The following is a 22951-nucleotide window of genomic DNA, read 5'->3' as shown; positions in this document are numbered from 1 at the left end:
ATCTATCCTTAGAATAGATCTCGATCGAAAACTGTCAAAACTTCATTAGCAACGAATTAATCCATACTCGAGGTTCGATCTTTCCGTAACGCTGAATTTCTAATGCAAAGGCAATTGTTTCGAAAGCTATAAACAATCCTGTTGCACGCATTTTCTCGATAATCATCATCACAAGGCAAATCTAACTACGTAGATTGCCTTTTTATCGTTATCGTGATCATGCAAATCTACACACGGTGTTGTTGGCTATTATTATTCCTGTTGTAACAAAGTAACCAGAGGCAACGACGTGGTTTCATAAATCTTTGTTTCTCGAGGAGGATTAAATACGCAAAGTGGGGCGACTTGGATCCATCTGCTCGAGTGTCCTTAATATTGTCAGTGCCGTCAAGTTTCACGGTACCTCGATTAGTAAAATAATAAAATCTTCGTTAAATAAAAGAAAGGCTAACTGCAGGTGTTATCAAGTTGACATTGGGCGACGTTCCTGCCATAATTGACCACATTCGCGTAGATCAATTAAAATAGTTAAGCCCGTGGCACCTGGAGTAATTAGGTAAATTACCTTCTTCATCGTGAAAAGGAAAAAAGTTGAATACTGGCCAGTCAATGAGGAAGAAGAGCTTCGAGGAGGCCACCGCGATGGTCACTGCTGCGAATTTCATCGTGGCGCTACGAAATCCCGTGCATTCCACAAACAAAAAGAAATTTCTATTCACCTGGATGTACGACGTCTTAATTCTATTCGGTATTACCAGCAGTATGCTGTACTTTGATTTCTGGGTCTTGCAGAAGATGCCAAAGAATCTGGAACGCGAATCGTACAAATTTATGATTTTCATTTTCGCTGTGGGCCATGTGTACACGATAGTATTGGGGTTGAACTACTCACAGGTGAGTGAGAAATATTTAAAAGAAATTTCAAAGAAATGTTTAAATATCCCCTCGAGGATTCTCCAAATTTCCAGTAAATCGAGGTTCATCTCGAATACGTTGCGAACAAATGATTATACAAAGTATAGAGCAGTGACGCTTTGAAATTAAGAGTAGTAGAGTAGAACCTCCGTTACGCGAATTAATTTGGGTACAAGTTACAATTATAAAAGGCAAGAGAGTTCGTTGTTTCATTTCCTTTTCCTTGTAGGACATCCTGGCGCTCAGGGAGAGGATGGCCAAAATGGACGATAGTCTAGGAAAACTTGGATCGACAGCTAATTACAACGCTTTGTTTTATCATTGTCTAATCATTGGGATCATGTATGCTGTTTATACGTACATAACCTGCCGAATATATTTGAAGTGGCTGTTGCAGGAGAAGATGTCAAGAGGACCACTTATCTTTTTTGCTGGCGTCGACTACGTTATAACAGAGCATATTTCCACAATACTTATATATGACTTTGTTACATACGTATAGTATGTAGAGAATCTGTTCTCTGAAATAGAGAAATTGTTCTCAAACATATACATAAGAGCTTAGAGTCGATATTTTGTAGTTGGCTAGAAATGAAGTTCAAGCAGACGAACGATCTTATGAAAACGTTCTTTGTGGGTGGTTGCCAAAGGAAGACAAAAGGACTCAATGAATACACGTTTGAACCTGAAAGAAATAGCCGACATCAGAGCTCGAGACGTCTAACTACGTACACGTCAGAGTTTTATTTCAGAAGAACGCGCATTTTTCCTATAAGCGCTGATTCAAATACAAACGACAAACAACAGACAGCGAAGAAATTGCATTTGTTGCAGAAAATTAGGTAAATATTTTCCTTGGATTTGAATGTTTCCTTCCAGTCAAAGAATGCATTTTATTTTTCAAGATTTTTGCATCTGCAGCTGTGCAACATCGCCAAGACGGTGAATAGAGTATTCGACAAGCAATTGATGATGCAGACCACCGTTGTCTTAACGATCATCACACTGCTTCTATATTTCAATTACAATCAATTCAGTGTGTCTGCTGGCTTACTGGCGAATTTGCAGTTATTATTATTACAGGGATTAGAATTCTTGTGTCATTCAGCGAAAATTGTTTTCGCGAGCTACAGCTGCGAGCAAGCCGCAAAACAGGTGAGTACTTCTGATTATTTCTCTGCACTTTGTAAACAAGCAATTCTATACTGGTTTCAGGCAAACAAGATAAAAGAAATCATCCATGCGTTCTCTGAGCTGGAATTTGATCCTGAAATGAAAGATGAGGTAAATAAAAAAAAAAAATACATGTCGAATTGAGTAACCTCCTCTTTTTCGAAGTCGGTTAAAAATACTGAAGATACTGTAATCATTTATTAGACGACCTATTCAGAATCAGTTAATGCATCAATCAACGTTTTTTTGGCGCTGTTGGTTCGTTTGTAGACATCATCTTCCAACTATCTGGAAAGAGTTAATAAAATTTCACCATTGTATCTAAGAAGTTACACTTTTATATCTAACGATCTTATTACAAATTCGAAGCCATTAGCTCGCTATGGCTATACAAGGAAACAAAGTTCCTTCAATTTTTTTAATTTATTTATTTAACATCGCATCAGCTTTTTAGCCATTAGCAACCACATTGCAATATATTCTTATATTTTGTGTCTTATTACATTGTATTTCACATACATCACTTGGTTTTCTTCTGTCTAACAATTTTAAACTACCTAAGACTAATTACATACTAAATATCTTTAATTATTTTGATTTTCTCAAGATAAGTTATTATTACTTTTACATGTTTTCTTTCATTTAAACATTGTTTCCCTTCGATTTCTTTCTGTACAATCTTCGAAATTAAATACGCGAAGATGGAAATAGAAGGAAACAAAGTTCCTTCAATCTCCGCGTCTGTCTCTGCCAAGCAATTGTTGAAAATTTCCCCTTTTTAGAGGGGAAAGTGAAGCTAAAATAAAATCGCGAACACGAGGCGACCGCGTAGACAGGCTTACTGGGTCAGTCCAGTTTCCACTTGGCGAGTCTTTAGCAAGAAAGTCGACAAGAACGCTCCCTTGCGTTGAGAGCCTATGAGTCCCTCAACAAGTACGTCTTACAGGAGAGAGTATGATCCGGAAACTACCCCAGACTGATACGTGTTGCCGCGCATCCCTCTGTGGCCGATATTTGACTTTCGCGATTAATGTCTCTAGCGAATACTTATTCTGAACTGTAATTGTTATTAATATTTAATGTATGACTAAATGTTATCGCATGCATTATAAATGTTTAATTATTTCGGAGTTATTATAAAATTCAAGAATCTGATCATTTCTTTCTGCGTAGATCCTCCAATTTTCTTTGCAGACATCTCTCAGTCAAATTGGAAAATCAAAGTCCAGTTTCTTTCGACTGAATTACGTTTTCTTGCGAACGGTTAGTGGACTTTCGTGATAAAGGTGAACGCGTAACATTACTTTTTCATTATTTTTACTAACTTTTGCAATCGTTACAGTGCATGAGCGTCGTGACGACGTACGTGATCATCATGGTACAACTGGGTCCAGCTTTTGATTCAGAGGAACCAGACATCATTGGAAATAAAACCTTGCATCCTCGATCATCGCCTTATCTGTAACTTTAACTCAATTTCACACGTGTTAGTAAAAGTGATCGAACAAGTAATAGTTGTTAATTACGTGTTTTACTGTGTGATACCAGTCTGCTATTTGGTTTACCTTTTACAACTCTGCAGTCTATTGTAGTAATCAGTGCCCATGTATCAAAATCAAACACTGCATTTAATATTTCAGGAAAATATAGAATTTTACATGTGTCTGTTCCATTAATTTCTATTCTCCTCAAGGTCTACTGACGATTACAGTGTAGCATTCAGAGATGAATAAAAATACACACCGTTATTTAAATAGAAATATACACGACTGCATGAAAGAAACACATTTAGAGTAATTTTGGAATATTAAAAATTTACATTTCAGCATCATAAAAAGCACACCATTTCTACCACGCAATACATTTATATCCATAAATGCAATTCCAGGCCTTATTCACGTATCGAATTTGGCATGTCATATTAATGACATTATTATCAAAGTATCTAGCCGCAACCACGCAGCTTTCGCGTGCGCCATTAATATCAACCAATGATCTCGAGCACTTACCTAAAGCGATCGCAATTTCAAATGCATACGAATAAATGAACAGTCACTCATATTCTCCCAACAACCATAATCATTAGTCAAGTCAAATAAATTGTTATCCAATCGTTTCTCAAGTCGTAGACATCGCTGAAAACTTCACAATCATGCAAATGCGCGATGACCTCGGTCCTAGTGCCAGGAAAATACCAAACCCAACAGTAACACGATTAATTCCATAAATCTATTTAAAATTATAAAATTGACCAAGGTTGGTTTGCAATAGAAATAGCCAAAGTGATTCGTCTCCTAATTGCTTCGAGTAATCAGTTTCTGTGATCCCAGAAGAAGGTAACGTCCATTTTAATCGATTGGAAGGACTCGGTCATCGAAATATTAATATAAATATTCATTGTGGATAGACAACAAGAAGAATCACGCCAGCTAACGATGACAAAGAGCTTCGAGGACGCTACAGCTATTATAAACACGTTAAGTATGTTCCTGGGGATGAGATATTTCGAGGATCCTGCAAACAAAACGAGATTCCTATTCACGTGGATCTACGACATCCTAATTCTAATCTTCAACGTTATGTACACGCTACACTTCGCTGCGCGCCACACCGGCATTCTATCAAACAGCGAGGCACAATTATCGTACATAATCGTGGTACTCGTTTCCGTTTGGTGTTACGTGTGTACGTTGATCTTGGGTTGGCATCACTCGAAGGTAAATGCTGAAATTTTCATAGGGATTCCCCCCAGGAATGGTCAGTGGAGTATGAAGTCGTGTGAAGTTATACAGGTTTAAACAGGGAAGTTGTTAAGTTTAATCTTCTCTCGACTACATCGTCTTCTTTCGTTTTTATTTCAGAATGTACTTGCAGTCAGAGAGAAGATCGCTAAAGTGGACGAAAGTTTGAGGAACCTGGGATCGACGACTGATTATCGTCATTTATTTCAATGTGTGATTACGGCTCTGTCGTTTGCTTTGTTGTGCGCTAGCCTATACCTTGTATTACTTTTCAAGTGGTTGTTGCTACAGAAGATAGAACTTTTTAATTATTTCATCTCCGTTTGTATCGTTTACCAAGTGAACGTCAGTGCCATCATCATTTATGACTTCGTAACGTATGTCTAGTACGTAATTAAATATGCTATCGTATTTGATAGCTGCGTGGATCGACATAAACCTAGACGATACTTCTCAGTTGGCTGGAGATGAAGTACAAACAGACGAATGAACTCGTGAAAGCATTCTTCGTGGATGGTCATGAAATTAAGACGGACGTACTGAAGGAGTACGCGATTAAACCAACGAGAAACCATCGTCGGCAGGCTCTTAACAACGTCAAGGTGTACATGTCTGAATATTGTTTTCGGCGCACGCGAGTGTTCCCGCTAATTGAGGATCCTAGTTTGGAGCACGAATCGCAGACTGCGAGAAAAGTGCGTATGCTGGGAACTATTAGGTAAATTTCTCTTGTAATCATTTCCAATTCAGTTTAAACGATTCGAAACTTGAAATTGTTTAAGTCGAACTGAACGTTTTGTTAATTATCGTACTTCAAGCCTGCGTCATCTCAACGCAGAGTGACGTACGATTGAAACTAATGTAAATTATGAATGATAACTAAAGCTCCAACTACTTCCGTCTTGAATAATTGATACAGATTAAAACAGGATAAAATTATCACGATTTTTCCCAGATGCCTGCATAGGGAGCTGAGTCTAATCGTGAAAATGGTGAACAAAATATTCAACACACAATTGGCGTTACAGACCACCATGACTATGGTGTTCTACACCATAACATTGTACAATATTTACATTAGTATCATTTCCTCGCCTACGGATGTGCCGAAAACTGCAGTAAAAGCCGTTGTGAATTTTATAGAGTTTTTTAATAAGTCTGGAATCATCGCTTTAGCGTGCTACAGTTGCGAATATACCATGAAAGAGGTGAGAAACTTTGTTTCTCATACCCTTATTTGCATGTTTATGTGGAATAGAATATTCAAACGGTCGAGTTTTATGTGCGAGGCAATTATTTCTGTTTTCAGGCGAACAAAATGAGAGATATCATCTACGCGTTGTCTGTGGAGGGGTCAGACACCGAATTGAAAGACGAGGTAGGAAGAAGAAGATCCTGAAGATCCTACCAGGCTCAATTTTTAGAAAATATAATGTATTCTGTCCGTAGATCCTCCAGTTTTCCTTACAATTATCGCTCACCCATTTCGGAAGGTCGAACTTTTTTCAACTAAATTACACCGCCCTACGAACGGTTAGATGACGCATATATTAAGTTGTCCTAAAAGTTTCTTTCGTTTCAATAATAATTTCGTAAACTACTGAGGTGTACGCGATCCATTTTGCTCGATTACTGTTATAACATCAACTTCTCAGAGATATGGTCCATTATATAAACCTTAAAGGTCTAAATATTATAAAATGTCTATTTATGTAAACTCTGCCACACAGAACAGCTGAATCTCTGTCGCGAAAGAAACTTTTAAGACAACTTAATAAACTATTACGATAATATAAAATATTTCAATTTAATCAAATGTTTCTGAAACGCTTCTAATCGTTGCAGTCGGGAAGTTTCGTGATAACCTACCTGTTTATTTTGATGCAATACAGACCAGTCTTCGAATTGAGCGAATCAGCCCTGGCACAGAACGAGACGAATCCAGACTTCAGTTTTATATAACGTTGAATTCGTTCTACGAAACAGTAACTCGTTTATCATTGAATTCAATAATTTGTTCGTGTTCTGCTTGGATAACTGCATTATTCAATAAATGTGTGAAGCTTGACATAACGATATATTAATGGCGTTGTTATCAAACGACCCAGAAGCGACGTAAAGTCTCGCGCCGTTAACGTCAATTAATGATCCAATGCACTTTTCTAATGCAAACGTAATTATTTCAAATGTTACGAAGAAGTCACCGTCATTCGCAATTTCTTAATAATCTTAATCATCGGACAGATCGATGCAAATGGATTCCATACCACACATACCTTTTGCAAGCGTACGCGTCGCTGAATATTTTGCAATGTTCTTGTTTTTAGTGCTAGAGAGGAACTGAAAGCGACAATATCGCGATCGGTTTTCATAAATCGACTTAAAATCGGTGTGATTGCAAAGTTTTTTTTTTATAGAGACAGTCTCTCACCTGTCTCGAGCAGTGTGCTTTTGTAATACCTAATTTCAGGGATAATTTTTTTAATTTTGATTGCGTTTCGTTAAATTTATACGGTTAGCAATACGATAAGTACGAGAAAATTGAAAGGAACAATAAATATACGTTGAAAACTAACGCCTACATGCGCTGAATAATTTTAAGAAGGATACTGTATCAAAGACAAATTTCAAAGACGTTTGATAAAAAAAACCTTGTTTGATAGAAACCAATGTTATAAATATAATTGAAATTATGAATATAAAGAGCTTCAAGGAAGCCACGATGTTCGTAATGAAAATGAATTCCATTCTGGGGCTGCGGAATTTCGAGGACCCTTGGAACGGAAAAAGATTTCTGTTTAAATGGTTGTACAACGTGCTAGTCCTATTTTACGTTTCCGTCACTAATATAATAATCGAGACGTGGACCATTACGATGATATACAATCTTGTAGAACGTATGACGTACGTACTTACAGCGGTCAGTTTCAATGTTACTTACCTTGTCGTGGTGCTATCGAGCTGGTACCACTCGAAGGTGAGCAATAAAAATTTCAGCGAAATTAACAAGAATTTATTCAACACAAATTAACTAAAAATGTATTTTATTATGCGTCTTTTAGGAGATATTAGTAGTAATGGAGAGGATCGCCACCGTAGACAAGAATTTGAAGAAACTAGGATCGTCCCTTCATTATAACGACTTATTTTACCGTGTCCTAATCGTTTGGACTATTTCTTTCTTTCAATCAACTGTACTTTGCATATTATACTGGAAGTGGACGATGAGTAATAATGTGGTACCCACGGGTGTTTTTTCCATACTTACCTATGCGTACAGTGGATGGTTAGGATTAATCACGCTTTATGACTTCTTAACATATGTGTAGTACGTATTTGAAATAGTCACTCTCCTTGGTACCTCTCGCTTAAGTAAATCCACTTTCGAATCCGTTTCATCTATTACCCATTCTGATACTGTTTAGTTGGCTGGAGTTAAGGTTCAAAAATACAAACGCTCTCCTGAAGTCTCTCCTCGTGGATGGAAATAACATTAACACGGGAAGATTGAAGAAGATCGCGATTAAGCCTCCGTCAAACCGCCATCGTCGATTTCCTAGCAATTTCGATATATACATGGCTGAGTTTTGTTACAGACGAACGCAAGCTTTCCCTCCAGTTAGGGTTCCGAATTTGGAGCATGTGTCGCAGGCGAGTAGAGTGGATTTCTTTCGACAAATTAGGTAAATCACTCCTCGATATATACCCAGTTAAAAATCATCAAGTGCCGTCCCATAAAATTGGCGAGAAATGTTATTCTTATGGTGCAATACTTTTATTTTTCGAGGCTTGTGCACCTGCAACTGTGCAGCATCGCGAAAATGGTGAACAAACTGTTCGACATGCAATTAATGATGATTTTCACTGTTATTCTGATATACTTGACCATGGTTCTGTACTTCGCATACAATGAAATCGATATGCGGTCGTTTAACTTCGCGAAAACCTTCAAGAGGGTATTTGTACATTTTGTGGAGGTAGTGGGTAATATATGGAAAATATCTTTGACGTGTTACAGGTGCGAATGTACTGGGAGTGAAGTAAGTATCTTTGACTTTTGTTCGTTTACACCATCGGTCAGAAGTATTTGGACACTAAATATCTAATAAAAGTCGCGAATCTATTAATATCAATTATATCATTTATCTTTCGATATGTTTATGTTGTATCAGCGAATATATTAGGTAGCCCGAAAAGTAATGTCGTTTCTTTTACATTAAATTCAAACTTTCCAATAAATTTCTATCTTTAATTCATTATATAATCGCCCTCATTGTCAACAGCCTTACGTCATTTAGTGTGCAAATTTTCAATGGCAGAAAAATCAATGAGCTGATAAATGATAAACAAGTATTTAAGATGGCAAAAATGACATTACTTTCCAGTCCACCTAATATTTTATTAATAGTTTTTTGCTAACATCACATTAGTAATAATAACAAGCTTTAGAGATAACTAGATAATGTTAAAATATCTTTTTACCAAACTTGAATACTATTAATTTCTTCATTGTATCCGAAGCAATATCATCTCATTTTGAGCTTTTCTATCTAAACGATCCCATAGTCCCACTATTAAAATTGAACATGGTATTTAATATTATTAAAAGTTGTTAAATACACATCCAATATAGAATTTGGCAACAAAAGTTGTATAGTAATAATTTACGGTGTATATTAATTATTCATTGGAAGTAGTACGTGTCCACATATTTATGAGCGAGGGTGTAAGTGTGGAACAAGAACTGTTCAACTTATCCCCGTTCTATCTTTTCAGGCAAACAAGATAAAAGAAATCATACACATGTTCTCGATGCAAGAATTCGACGAGGAAATGAAGGACGAGGTAAGAAGAAAATCAAGTCTTAATCAGGTCTCGATTCTTAGTAGAATCTCAAGATTGTTCACTCCATAGATCCTCCAGTTTTCCATGCAAGTGTCCCTCAGTCAGATCGGGAAATCGAAGTCCACTTTCTTCCGTTTGAACAACGTCTTCCTTCGAAGTGTTGGTTAACCTCGAATATTACTTTCTAATGTAACAATTGCGCCGATTATTACAAAGATATTTTAATATTTATTACAGTGCGTAAGCTTCGTGGTTACGTACACCATCATCATAATGCAAATGAGTCCATCGTTTAACTCGAGAGACTCGATATTGTTCGGGAACGAGACTGACTATGATCCTGACTCAACCTTTCTGTGATACTTCGATTTTATATGAAACAGTCGAGGGATTTAACGGTGGCCTGATATGGTGCATGATCGAGAAACCTGTGCAATATTTCTAGATCACTTGTCCGCAAACGAAAATATATGAATTTGCAAATTTGTATTACATTTATTTCTGCAGTACGGAAAATATAATCGCATTAGAAAATTATACAAAAGCATCTCTAACACCTTGTGTTTTATTTTCCATGCGATATGATACCAGTATCGTTTTCGATGCTCCTGCAATAATCATACTGTAGCCATTAAATGCTCCCACGCCGAGTTTAATGTTTCAGAGAAATATAATATATGATCGTATCAGTTACGTTTATTTCTGCTTTCCTCAAAGTCCGAGTAGTATTATGTCCTTCACGCCTGATAAAAGAAGATATCAATTCGCTTCATCAGTAAATTACTCGAGAGCATCCCTCTGAGGAATTGCTGACACCGCGGAAGGAAACGAAGGTCGCGGAAAATATTGATCTTTGTATACGTACTAATCGACGATGTTTTCAAGTTGTTATCAGTCTATTCAGTGTTACTTGGAAATAATAACAGGGTCACAGTAATACCTGGCGAATTTAAATAACGCGAGAGTCGTATCGGTAAACTTTAACTGTTTGTGGCTATGTAACGAAGCTCCTGAACATTGGTAAAATTCTTTTTGAAAACGGTCCCACGTTTTTGTTTATGTACAGTTTTATTATCTTCGACGTGAGGGTGCATTAATTTGATTCAATTAAAATACTACGCGTGTACTACAGTTCTGCTATGTCATTACGATATAGCAAAAAGTAATCTAGAAGCAGCCAGCGACTTTATCATTAATAACAATTAACGTTCAAGCACTAGTCTAAAGGTGATCATCATTTTTTTGTCCAACCGTCACTAATTTCCACGATAATCATAATTTTCGAAGGACTCTAGTGCAAGAAAGGAACCGAAAGTGACGATACTTCAATTTCTTCCATACTTCGTTTCAAGCAGTTATCTTTGTGTTCTGTAGAAAGAGCAAAGTGTACGGTGCGGTCCATTAAAATCGATACAAGTGAATATCGTTCGAATTATCAATGAGGGTGAACTATCTTTCGAATAGAAACTGAAAGAAGGTTTCAAGAATAATACCAGATACATTTAGGTAAGGTAATTAAGTCTATTCAGTAGCGATTACAGCAGAAACTCTTGAAAATGATACACAACACTCAAATCAGAATATAACAGGGAATAAGAAATCCTGAAGTACTCGAAGAAATTGACGAAACTGTATCGTCGCGTACTGTATGCAGATAATAAGAAGATCAAGGCCCACCAATGAAGACAAACAGTTTCGAGGAGTGCACCTCCGTGATAAAAGCCCTCAATTCGTTCGCAGCGCTGCGAAACGTAGAGCATCCTTCAAACAGGGGAAGATTTCTCTTCACCTGGGCCTACGACATCCTGGTTTTATGCTTCTCCATCATGGCCACGATCTTCTTGGAAATGTATCACTTGGAGCAGATTCAATTCGATCAGGAGCGCATGATATGCGTGGCATTGCTGATTGTGTACATTTTGATTTTCGGGACCACGGTGGTTGTGGGTTTGTACTACTCCAAGGTGAACTATCGTATCAAAAATTAATAATACATCGAATGATTGCCGTATACGTCTACAATAGTCTACATTGTTTCGTCTTTCTTTTAGAGTACGTTGAAACTTAGAAAGAGGATCGCTAAAGTGGACGACACCTTGAATAGGCTAGGATCGACGGTGAATAATCTAGATTTGATCAAACGAGTGGCAATTATTGGAGTCATTTGGGTCTTTACTGGATTAGGTTCGATCGCAGTATACTTCGTCTGGGTCCTGCAACAGAAGATCGAATTGACCACTCTACTCGCCATCTTTGTTTTCATTTATACAACCAGCCTTGGTCCAATCGTCCTTTACGACTTCTTAACGTATATATAGTACGTAACAAAAATTCTTCTACTCCCTTATTCCAAGTATTAATATTAGGGGGACCAGAAAGTAATGTCGTATCTTTTACATTAAATTCAAACAAATAAATTTATAACAAGTTTTCATTTTTAATCAATTATGTAATCGCCCTCGTTATCAACAACCTTTTGTTATCTAGTGTGCAAATTTTTAATATGTGGTCGATAAAAATCAATTGGTATACAATGAGCTGATATATGATAAACAAGTATTGACATTCACAGAAACGACATTACTTTCTGGTCCCCCTAATATTTATAAGTAGACTACGGATTTTTCTGCATTTATAGGAAATTTGAATGTGCAAGAACCTACAAAATGCAAACAACATGCAACGATATAAAAAAGATTGAAATTAAAGATCATGTTATAATATTTGCAGAATAAAATAAATTCCTATTTAGGTTTAATTTTTGTAAGCACGTTCGCGAAGATTTTATTTTGCATAAAGATCCGCGGTCTATTTATAAGTATAAATATTCGTAATAAATTTGGAATTAACAAAGTTTGGTGTTTTTTAGTTGGCTGGAGTTTAGGTTCAAGCAGACGAATGAATTTCTGAGGACGTTATTCTCGAACCCTAATCAAATGACGCTGACGGAGACGAGGAAGATCACGGTTAGACCCGTAGATCAGATTCCAAACGGAGATTACGAAGCACAGGCCGCGAAGAAACTGTATTTACTGCAACGGATGAGGTAAATCTTCTCTTCTTTTTCTTCTCTCTTCTTTCGTGTCACGAAGACCAGAGAAATCAAGATCAGTAAATCGATGATCGCTGAAGGATTCTTATTTTCCAAGATTTCTGCGCTTGGATTTGTGCTGCATCGCGAGAACTGTGAACAAAATATTCGACACGCAATTAATGATGCTGTCCTCCGCCGCCTTGCTGTACCTCACCACAGTTCTGTATTACGTATACGTCGAAATCCGCAAATCGCACGACAGCCTACACACCAATTTGAAAATGACAGTGATAAGTCTCATAACCGCTGTGACCAATTCCATGCAGCTCGTCGTGGTGTCCTACAGCTGCGAGCACGTCATACAAGAGGTGAGGAACTCGAGCCAGTCGTGCATTTTCATTGTTTCTCCACGTTTACTTTGGAACCTTTCCTATTAATATTAATTCGAGAGCCTGCGACATAAAATTTCGGCCAATTTCATTACAAATATCCTTTTGCTATTTGACTGTTTTCTACTAAAGAATAAAAATAATCCAAGGCTGGCAGAGCACAAACGGTGCATCGCTCCGCTAGAAAGTCGGAAACATGTAAGAAATAACAGTATCTTTGACTGAAATCATTACTACTGAAATTTTTAGAATGTATTGTTGACATACCAAATTGCATAAAAAAGTTGGTCTGGCAGATTGTAAGCGGTGTGAAATGGGTGCTAATGATTTTAATCAAACTACTTCGTTTTTCCAACAAGGTTTTCTGACTGCCAGACCCATTTAGCACCGCTTACAATCTGCCAGACCAACTTTTTTATTCAATTTCGTATGTCAACAATACACACTAAAAATTTCAGTAGTATTAATTTTGGCCAAAAATCAAATTATTATAAAACGCCATAGTGAAGCGTTGCACCACTGAATTCATGCCAGACCAAGCATTTCTGAACTAGGGAGACATACCATCTTAGGAAAACAGGTTCATTTGTGTAATGAAATGAGTCACCCATTTCTGTCGCGGGTCCTCGGACTATATTGTCTGGGATACAATACAACTCATTCATGTCTGACAATTTCTCGCCAATTCTACTTACGGAGTTCGTTAATCCTTTGCATTCGAGAGGTGACTCTCGCAATCAGTCACCATTAGGTTTCACGCAGCAAATTTACAATACCTAATGTTTCTTTATGTTTAATTTCTTTGGAGCTCGAAGTGTCAATAAAATGATCGTCAGTGAGGTAAAGGTGACCTTACTCTCAAATCTATGTAGATAGCTTAAAATTCATGGCAATAAAATGCTAAGAAACATCTCGAGTTGCTGTAAGATACCAGAAAAAAAGGCCTCGAGTGCAAAGGGTTAAAGTTCAAACTAGTCTTGTTGAATTATATACATATAGTTTGAGTTCAACAAAAATGAATCTAGCGTTGAGAGGCATTGCCCTTTTCTCTGTAAGTTAGAGTATCGAACTGGCACCACCAGGTCTGAGGAACCTTGACTGTTTGTCGTCGAAGGCCAGGGCAATAACCAGAGCGCAGGCAGAATTTTCTTTCTTTAAGTGGACGTTAGAATTTTTCTTCCTCGTAGGTCTCAGTTTTCAGTGTCAGTTCTTGTCCGTTTCTTAAACCGTTAACACGTCCTTCCGAGCCGTTAAATAAACGTAGACTTTAAAATTAATAAAAGACTCATTTATTCCACCCATTTCCAACAAGTCTTATATTTGTACGTGCGCATAGAACATATTGGCACGGGCTGGTTCCTAAAGCTACGTGGTCCTATTTTCAGGCAAACAAAATAACAGAGATCATCCACGTATTGTCTGGACACGAATTGGACGACGAAATGAACAACGAGGTATGGAAGTTGTAAATGGTTCCAACAAGCGAGAGCGAGATCTCGAAACTTTTATATCGGTGCACAAGTCAGGAGAGTATTCGATGGCACCATACCATATTCCATATTAAGAATACCATATTCTTGGTATTCGATTGATCGTTTAAAAAATATGATTCCTGTCTCACAGATCCTCCAATTGTCTCTGCAGATAACGCTCAGCCAAACTGGATCCAAATTCTTCCGACTGAACTACACCTTCCTGCGCGGGGTCAGTGAATTTCTGTCTTAACACTTTCGCTGCGGATGACGCACCTGCGCGTCCTTTACTTTTTTACTCGGCTACTTATTTTCGTCCGTAGCGAAAGTGTTAAAGGACGATGTCTTAAAATAAAAAAAATGTTATTTTTCGATGAAATCAAGTTTACCTGTTGCTATTAACACTCTTGATTGTTACAGTGCATAAACTTCGTGATGACGTACCTGGTCATTATGATACAATTGGGGAACTCCTTCGAATTGATCACTTCGTTTCTCCTTGGAAACGAGACCGTCCCGTTTTAAGCATTTCTGGATTGCTGTATTTAAATCGTAGTCGAAGAATTTATGAGGGCGACGCCCAATTGTACAATTTTTTGTACCATTTTCAATAATACTATATGAAACTGAACTACTGATTGTTTTATAATGTATTACATTCTTATTCCTGGTTCACCTTTTTGTCCTTTCGACCTAAAACTACTTTCATCCATTTCAGACTTGACCCTTTCAAGCTGTATTCTAATTGAATTCTGTTCGGTGCACTTCTAGAAATTAATTGTATCTAGCTAGAGTTGGCTATCGATCAAAGACTGTATTCAGATAATAGGGGACAATTTTCCCAATGCACAAGTAATATTCATTTTTGTTTAAATACGTTCCTGCGAGTCTAAGTTGTAATTTGGCCAACCAGTTATATTCACTAGAACATACATGTCCCATTAGGGTCGAAAGAGGTAACTCTTGAAGATATTATAAAAACCTCGAGTTATAAGTTTACATTCCAGGCAGTCCTAGCAATGAATACCACCGTGTCGCAATATAAAATCAATAAAAAAGAATAATCGATCCTAGATGAATTGCCAGCCAATGGTGACACCAAGGGCAGTCCTTTCCGTCCTTCGATCTTCGCAAAATCCGTGAAACATGATCCTACGCCCCAGATAGTTCGACTATAAACACGTTACTGCAATATTAATCGCCTCGGTGATCGAATTCCTGGCTGATAGAGCATTACGTATTCATGAGGACAATTTCATCGCGTCAACGAGATCGACCCAGGTGAGTCGACAGTTCCCCCACGTTCCTACAGTCGACACCGTCGAATACTTAGCCAGGTATTAATTTACTGAATAGCAGGCTAGCGATAACTATGCTCGATAGCGATTCATCGAAGTTGGCTGCGTTTCATTTTAGTTCAGGATGATCGAGACGAAAAATATTAGACACGCCCTCAGGCCATTTCACCTCGTAAACCTCATCGTTGGTTTGGGGTACTACGATTTCCAGGGGAGCAACTACGCGAAGAATTGGGTGCAATTCGTGTATACCGCGACCTTTTTGAACTGTTTCAACGTGATGGTCTGCTACGCGACTTCGTCCTTAAACGACTATTTGTTCAAATTGTTCGCTCCCTATCAAGGGCTGTTCTGGCTGATCTTCTACTCCAATATCATGTTAATGACCACGTTGATTATCGCATCCAGCTTCAAAGTGAAGGTACGTACAGATGATCATCGTATTATACGGAAATTAAGAGAAGAATCAGTCGACTGCGACTAAATTATGGTTTCTTTATGAATTAATTCCTATTTGTTTTCCAAAGAAACTGCAAGCAGCCATCGAGCTTGTCGAAACCTGCGATCAAAAGATGGAGGACATGGGGCTGCCAAAGCAATATCGATTGGTCTACAAAAGTCAGATCAAGATGTTTGTCATTCTGACGATAATCATTCTAATGAATGTAACCGCCACTTACTGGTGGCAATTTTCGATTATGACGTCGGTGGTGACAAAATTATACGTTGCTGCTAGTATAACGCTTCCAGTGCTGCTCATAGGAGTCTCTAATTTTTCCTTCCTCTTCTGGGTCAGGTATGAGCTCGACGTTCAACTACTATCGCTACTATACCTGGTTCTGTTATGTGATAAACTAAATGACGAAGGTACACGAATAGATACAAGAATACAATGAATTCAGGTACACAAGGATGAAGTTCTGTCAACTGAACGGTCTCCTACGAGGCATGATGACCACGACGCCGGACTCCCCGATGCACAAGAGAGTCATGAAGCTGATAAACGAGCTGGACAGGAAGAAGTTCAAAAACGAAACCATTCACACGATCAACGGGAACGCGAACATGATGAGGGCAGCAAAGTGAGATTCAGCGGTGAGCAGAGAACGACAAACCGTTCTCTCTCCTTTCCAAACAAATACTATTTCTTTTTTAGTCTGACCATTCATTCTAATTGCTTCTTCTACTACAGTGTTTCTGTATGAACAACCTAATTTTCTTCCATTTTGAACACAGACAAATTCACCTAGAGCTGGTCAAGATCTCCAGGACCATGAACAACATTTATGGAATACAGATCCTCGTGACCATGTTCTCTTCCCTCCTCTTGGTCACTTGCCTCCTCTACGTCAGTTACAAGATCGTATGGCTCACTCTAACCACACCTCAGTATGTACAAGAAATAGGACCCCTGGTCAGCTGGTTGCTCCTCTACGTGTTAAAGATCTTCTTCACGAACAACGAATGCATCAAAACCTCCGCCGAGGTGCGATAATAATAGATTGATCGTTTACCATTTGAAAAATTACATTCCTTATATTTCTTGCAAGTCATTGTATACGCGTATTTATTTATTTTCCACAGGCAGCAGACACTGGCGATCTAATTTGCGAGCTGTACAAGCCCTCAACCACCAAAGAATTTCGCGCAGAGGTAAACAAACGTGTGATTACTAAGTTTGAATGGAATTTAATGAATGAAAATTGTTCTAGATTCGACACTTCACCCTGCAGATGATCCAAAACCCGGTAGTCTTCACAGCCTGTGGATTTTTCAACATCGATCAAACGTTTATTCAAGGAGTACGTCTATCAACTTCGTCAAAAATTGATTACAATGATATAAAAAAATCTCCGGCTCTTTATATTGTTATTCTCCATTTTACATAGGTTATTGGAACGATCACCACGTACCTCGTGATTCTAATTCAAGTGGGAGACTTCCAGCCATCTAATTCCACAAACACGACAACGGTGACTGCATTTACTGCAGACAGTAATGTAACCATGACTTCGATCACGACAGCTTAGAATTTCCTCGATTTTCTTGCAAGTGTGCTTTTTTTTATCCGTTAGTGTCCAAAAAATGAAACGAATAATGCTGCTAAGCAAGATATCTTTGGGAATAAAACAGTCATTATTAAAGATTGAAGAAATTAAGATACGATAGAACGTCTTAGCAAATCGACGATTACTTTTCGCGGATGATGTAATTTAAAATCTGTATAACTTTGATATCAATTTAATTGACGTTATACTTTGCTCGAATCCTCTGCCATGGAATCGTCCGCGGCTTCACGGAGCCCTAACAATTTTCCGCCAATTAGAACGTGGACATGGATGATGCCTCAATTACACTAGCACCCCATGCGATTCCAGATGGAGGCGTTAGCCCGTGAAATTCGGTAATCCTGAAACTCGATAGCTTGTAATTCAGTGGAGGTAGTTCCTCCATTGAACGGTCCCTAACCGATTCTTAATTCGCGAAAATGATCTCGCAACGTGTCTCGAACTGGCTAATGCTTAATTTCGACCATTCAATGGAAAACGAGTCGAAAACGTGAATGTCGTTTCCAAAATTAACCGTCAAGGAGCATTAAAATACTCTAAAAACAAATATTGCCATACCCATTTATACTCGGAAAATAAAAAATATATATACATGACCAAACATCTACTTCGTAAGGCTTTTTTCCAAAAAAATATTCATTACCCTTGAGTCTCTTGGATAATGCTCAACAGCACTTTTTGATTTCGCTATATACATCCTCTAAAGTCTTATTATACCATCCATGTACTTTGAGTTTCTTTATGATTTCTTTTCTTTTTTGCCAGTTTAAAAAGTGATTCAAGGGCCAAGGATACACGCTCCCATGCCTTGGTTTGGTTACCTCATTTAAAGTTATTTCGTCGATCCAACAAATATATAATTCAGCATTTACAAATATATTATTCACTAACGATATACAGTGGGTGTAGAATGTATTCGTACACCGATCAGTTTCCCAAAAAACTTTTGTGTGAAATTGTAGTTTCTTAACTTCTTCTTTGGAATAAATGATATTTTACATATTCTCGGAAGTCTCTAAGATAGATATAGTCCAAACAACATTTACTAGTTAATATAATTTGTGAAATTAACAAAAAAATGCGAAAACTGGGTAAAAGTATAGAAGCAATAAGTATTTGTACGATTCTTATGACGAACCATTTACGGTAGAGTTTGTAACGTAAACACATTAGTTTATTGCTTCGTGCAAATTAGGAAACATCAAATTTCCAGTAAAGTACTTTTAAACAGTTGTGCGAATACTTATTGCTTTTTTCTTGTTAATTTCGCAACTTACATCGTAGCTATTTTTTTGTAATCTATCTATTCTAGAGATTTCCGAGAATATGCAGAATGACATTGTTTATAAAAAATAAGTTAATAAATTACAATTTTACACAGTTTTTTTGGAAATTGATCAGTGTACGAATAGTTTCTACACCCACTGTATAAGCTCTCATATCTGCTTTGCCAATTGGAGATAGATGATTTGACAAACTTATGCCTTTATTTCTTATAAACGACACGATACTATCAAATTCGGATATATAAAATGCTCCACATTTAATAAATGGTACTCGACCAGATGGTGACATATATTCTGCGTTGCTTCTTAGTTCTATTTGAAATTCAAGACCGCAAATTTTAAGATAAGCTTGTACAGCTAAACAATTTTCACTGTCAGGTAACAGTATTTGTTCTACTTCGTACGGTTGAAATAAAGTAATTGTTTGAGGCTCCTGAGCTTCTAATTCCAAATTTCTAGAATCGTTTAACAGAGCATTGGGCATTTTATTTGATTGAATATGATACTAACAACGATAGATAATTTTACTTTCTTCTATTAGTTCGGTGGACAGAACAAAGGAATGTCGAATGGTGTCGAACGCAATCGAAACTCATAAAAAATATATATAAATTTACATATGAGTAACGTTGATAATCCCCCAAAACCGCCCAGATGTCCCTAATATTCGCTCGCAGCCATTAGCTCGATATTACTCGCGACAAAGGATTGTTCGTCACGAATAATACCGATTACCAGGTCTCACCACGTGGAGGTTGCTGCGACTGGAGACCCGGAGATAGAAGGAATCAAACTTCCTTCGATCTCCCTCTATATACAGTATACATACATAGATGCATACTCTACATAGAGTCGACGAGCTTAATACCAAGTACGAAACCATGGAAATCAAAGAAAACAAACTCCCTTTGATTTCCAAAATCTATGTCTCTGACTCTACCGAATAATTATTTCAACTAAATGGAAGCTAAATGGAAATCGCGACACGACGCGACCATGTAACGGACTTACTGAGTCAGTCCCGTATCCTCTTGTTGGATCTGAACTCGAGAAGAAGACGACCGACGCCTCCGAACCAGTCCTCTACAACTTGCACCCCGTTGGGAGCCACTATAGGACCCGACTTGCACCCGTCTCACTGCGCTTTGGACTTACTGCACTGCGCCGGGAGCCTGGGACTACACTAAACGTGATGCAGGAAGTAGAGGACCGATCCGAAGGAGCCGATTGTCTTCCTCTCGAATACAGATCCACCAGGAGGACGGCAACCGACCTTTCTCTCCAGTTACACAGTTGGTCACTACACTTATCATATGAAGTAATAGTGACCGAAGTGGAGAACGAAGTTGCGAGTCCAATATGGACCTACGAACAAACAAAATAAGTTGATTAATAATTGTTTGGTAGAGGACAGACACTCGTACATCCATGCCTTAAAACTAACTTAGGTACATGCCTTAAAACTAAGCAAACCAAACTAAGGTACCCACAAGCAATACCACAAGCAAGTAGGAAACTACACAAGCAAAAATAGGAGGGATACGAGACGCGGACGCGCGATCGCGAGATCCATATCGACCGAAGGATCGTCGAAGAATGAGACCGCACCCTTCGTATACCTGTGTCGAGGGTCGCGGTTCGCTATCGAACAAGAGTGGGGCAAGGGCGAACAACAACCCCGTGACGGTCGATTCGAAGGCTCGTTGGATCTATCGAGAAAATAATTCGTGAAACATTAATATTACAGCAAAATCATATTCCCCATCATTGTTTAAATAATAAGTATTGTTAATAATTAATTTAGCTATTATCATATATAAGTATTTAGATGGTCCAATCAACAAATATTAAAATATTGATATATTTCTCACGATTAATGTGACGAATGAATACTTATTCTGAACCGTAATTGTTCTTAATGTTTAATAGAACACTGAATGATACTGTATGTATCATAAATGTTTAATTATGTCGGAGATATTAAGCTTTAATTGTTCCAATCAATAGATATTCAAATATAGAGAAATATCTCACGATTATTTTTTCTCAACTTTTCATGTTCGGAAATATTACTTTCTCGAAAAACATTGGTATACTAATCTAAAACTTTAAAATGCAATAAATATGTACATCTCCTAATTGATAGAATATTTACAATGCATATAGTAACATTCACTCTTCGATTAAATATTAATAAGAATCACGCGATTCTACTGTACGGTTCTCTAGAGTACTCTACTCTACTGTACTGTACTCTACCGTACGGTTCAGAATAAGTATTCATCGAACACAGTAATCGTGAGAATTTTTCTATATCGTTATATCTGTTCGCTGGAATAACTAAAAATTAATTTCTGACAATAGTTACGTTAATTATTAATCAAATTTGTTCAAACAATGACCGAGAATATGACTTTGCTGTAATATTACATCTAAAAATGTTCAAGTCATTACTAACCAATAAGTAATTAGTTTGTGATTTCACTCAGTCACCAACCAATTGCGTTTCTTTTGAATAGCTTCGTATGTGGACGACCTAATATTGGGCTCTCTGGAAAGTCCATGCCGATTTTTAGTAGGCGGTACAGATCTGAATATATCTGATATGGCTGAAAACAAATAACATATGTACATTCCTTAACAGGTGGAAAGGAAGAACAAAATGGTACATATATAATTCAATACATATACATCAAAATTTAAATATGTCTGAATTTTTCTTAAAAATAGGCATGAACTTTCCGGACAACCCAATAGTTTCCGAGATATTGGACCACATAAGTTTTTGTCCCGCTAGATCGCTGAAATATCACACTGTGCATCCTCTTCTTTATTCGCTGTCCTCCATCGCATTCCTCCTCCATTTTTCAAGCTGTCTAACGAAACATATTTATTCTGTTAATAGTTACTACCCACCTATTTCATCCCATCATAGCAAAAGATTTTCTCGCAATTTGGACATTGCGTCCAACGCAATGGACGCACGACACGCGTTTACAACGAGTGCAACATTAATTGGGAATTAAGGGTGCGAACGACACTGGCCGTCAGGAGCCACCTGCTACTGCAGGGGTAAGGAGAATTGATATATTGCACCCGAGGGAGCAGATAGGACATGGGCCAGTTTAGATGGTCGCAAGCACCGTGCCATCCTTAATCCTCTCCCCTCTCGTTAACTAAAATTCGTAGGAGATACCTCGCCTTTATTGTCGATTAAATTATTCCAGTCATTGCAGTTGCATTCGCGGCATCGTACAGCAACTGCATGCATCGATAATGATTTTCTATTTTCTATTGTTCAAGTTGTTCGCAGTTGGAGAATATCGTGATACTTTTTATTCTAGGAAAGTAACGAAGAGTTAAATAAGTCTTCTGTTCTGGAAGAACAGTTGAAGAGTTAAATAAATATATGGAGCAAGTAATAAGTAAGCATATAACACCAAATACGATAAAAGTGAAAGATTATCGAGCTAAAAGAACAGAGGGCGAGATAAGCGCAGCGATTTTCTTCGCCGAAGCATATGGGTGGGATTAGAGATGGAGATTTTAGAAGAGTAAACGCAAACAGACTGCTACGATTCTAATAATCCGCAAACGTCGTTTATCATGTCGAAACGGATTCACCCTAACAACATGGCCACTCCTACTCGAGGGTGCGGGTATTCGATCACGTCGTATCCTCGCCAAACGTTTACCCCGCATGTTTATTGATATCAAATAGGGCGTGTT

General features: G+C 37.7%; 4 protein-coding genes across 4 annotated transcripts; 3 read left to right on the top strand and 1 right to left on the bottom strand.

Annotated features, from left to right (window-relative positions):
* Positions 1 to 373: 373 nt before the first annotated feature.
* On the top strand, positions 374 to 10034 carry LOC128873544 (uncharacterized). Its single transcript, XM_054117171.1, has 20 exons — positions 374 to 894; positions 1145 to 1416; positions 1497 to 1757; positions 1821 to 2199; positions 3262 to 3351; positions 3431 to 3549; positions 4496 to 4845; positions 4891 to 5215; positions 5287 to 5547; positions 5785 to 6037; positions 6139 to 6207; positions 6279 to 6362; positions 6675 to 6780; positions 7748 to 7806; positions 7892 to 8115; positions 8255 to 8512; positions 8617 to 8869; positions 9606 to 9674; positions 9744 to 9833; positions 9912 to 10034. Exons 1-20 carry the CDS (start codon positions 610 to 612, stop codon positions 10032 to 10034), a joined length of 3930 nt encoding a protein of 1309 aa, XP_053973146.1. The 5' UTR covers positions 374 to 609.
* Positions 10035 to 11532: 1498 nt separating this feature from the next.
* Positions 11533 to 15141, top strand: LOC128873346 (uncharacterized). The gene is made up of 7 exons (XM_054116867.1): positions 11533 to 11638; positions 11726 to 11991; positions 12544 to 12720; positions 12824 to 13076; positions 14483 to 14551; positions 14721 to 14801; positions 14990 to 15141. The coding sequence occupies exons 1-7, from the start codon at positions 11561 to 11563 to the stop codon at positions 15092 to 15094; spliced, it is 1029 nt and encodes a 342-aa protein (XP_053972842.1). The 5' UTR covers positions 11533 to 11560; the 3' UTR covers positions 15095 to 15141.
* An 850-nt stretch (positions 15142 to 15991) lies between these two features.
* LOC128873543 (putative gustatory receptor 28b) lies at positions 15992 to 17913 on the top strand. The gene is made up of 7 exons (XM_054117169.1): positions 15992 to 16288; positions 16395 to 16663; positions 16770 to 16949; positions 17104 to 17353; positions 17452 to 17520; positions 17580 to 17669; positions 17757 to 17913. The coding sequence occupies exons 1-7, from the start codon at positions 15992 to 15994 to the stop codon at positions 17895 to 17897; spliced, it is 1296 nt and encodes a 431-aa protein (XP_053973144.1). The 3' UTR covers positions 17898 to 17913.
* Positions 17914 to 18445: 532 nt separating this feature from the next.
* Positions 18446 to 19797, bottom strand: LOC128873542 (metaxin-2-like). Its single transcript, XM_054117168.1, is given in 3 exon segments — positions 18446 to 18472; positions 18545 to 18822; positions 19358 to 19797. Coding segments are annotated over 3 exon segments (654 nt in total). The 5' UTR covers positions 19707 to 19797.
* Between the last annotated feature and the right edge of the window lie 3154 nt (positions 19798 to 22951).

This window comes from Hylaeus volcanicus, chromosome 3 (assembly GCF_026283585.1).
Source record: "Hylaeus volcanicus isolate JK05 chromosome 3, UHH_iyHylVolc1.0_haploid, whole genome shotgun sequence".
Taxonomy (NCBI): domain Eukaryota; kingdom Metazoa; phylum Arthropoda; class Insecta; order Hymenoptera; family Colletidae; genus Hylaeus; species Hylaeus volcanicus.
Note: the sequence above shows the minus strand (reverse complement) of the source record. Positions and strands in the feature narration are given on the sequence as shown.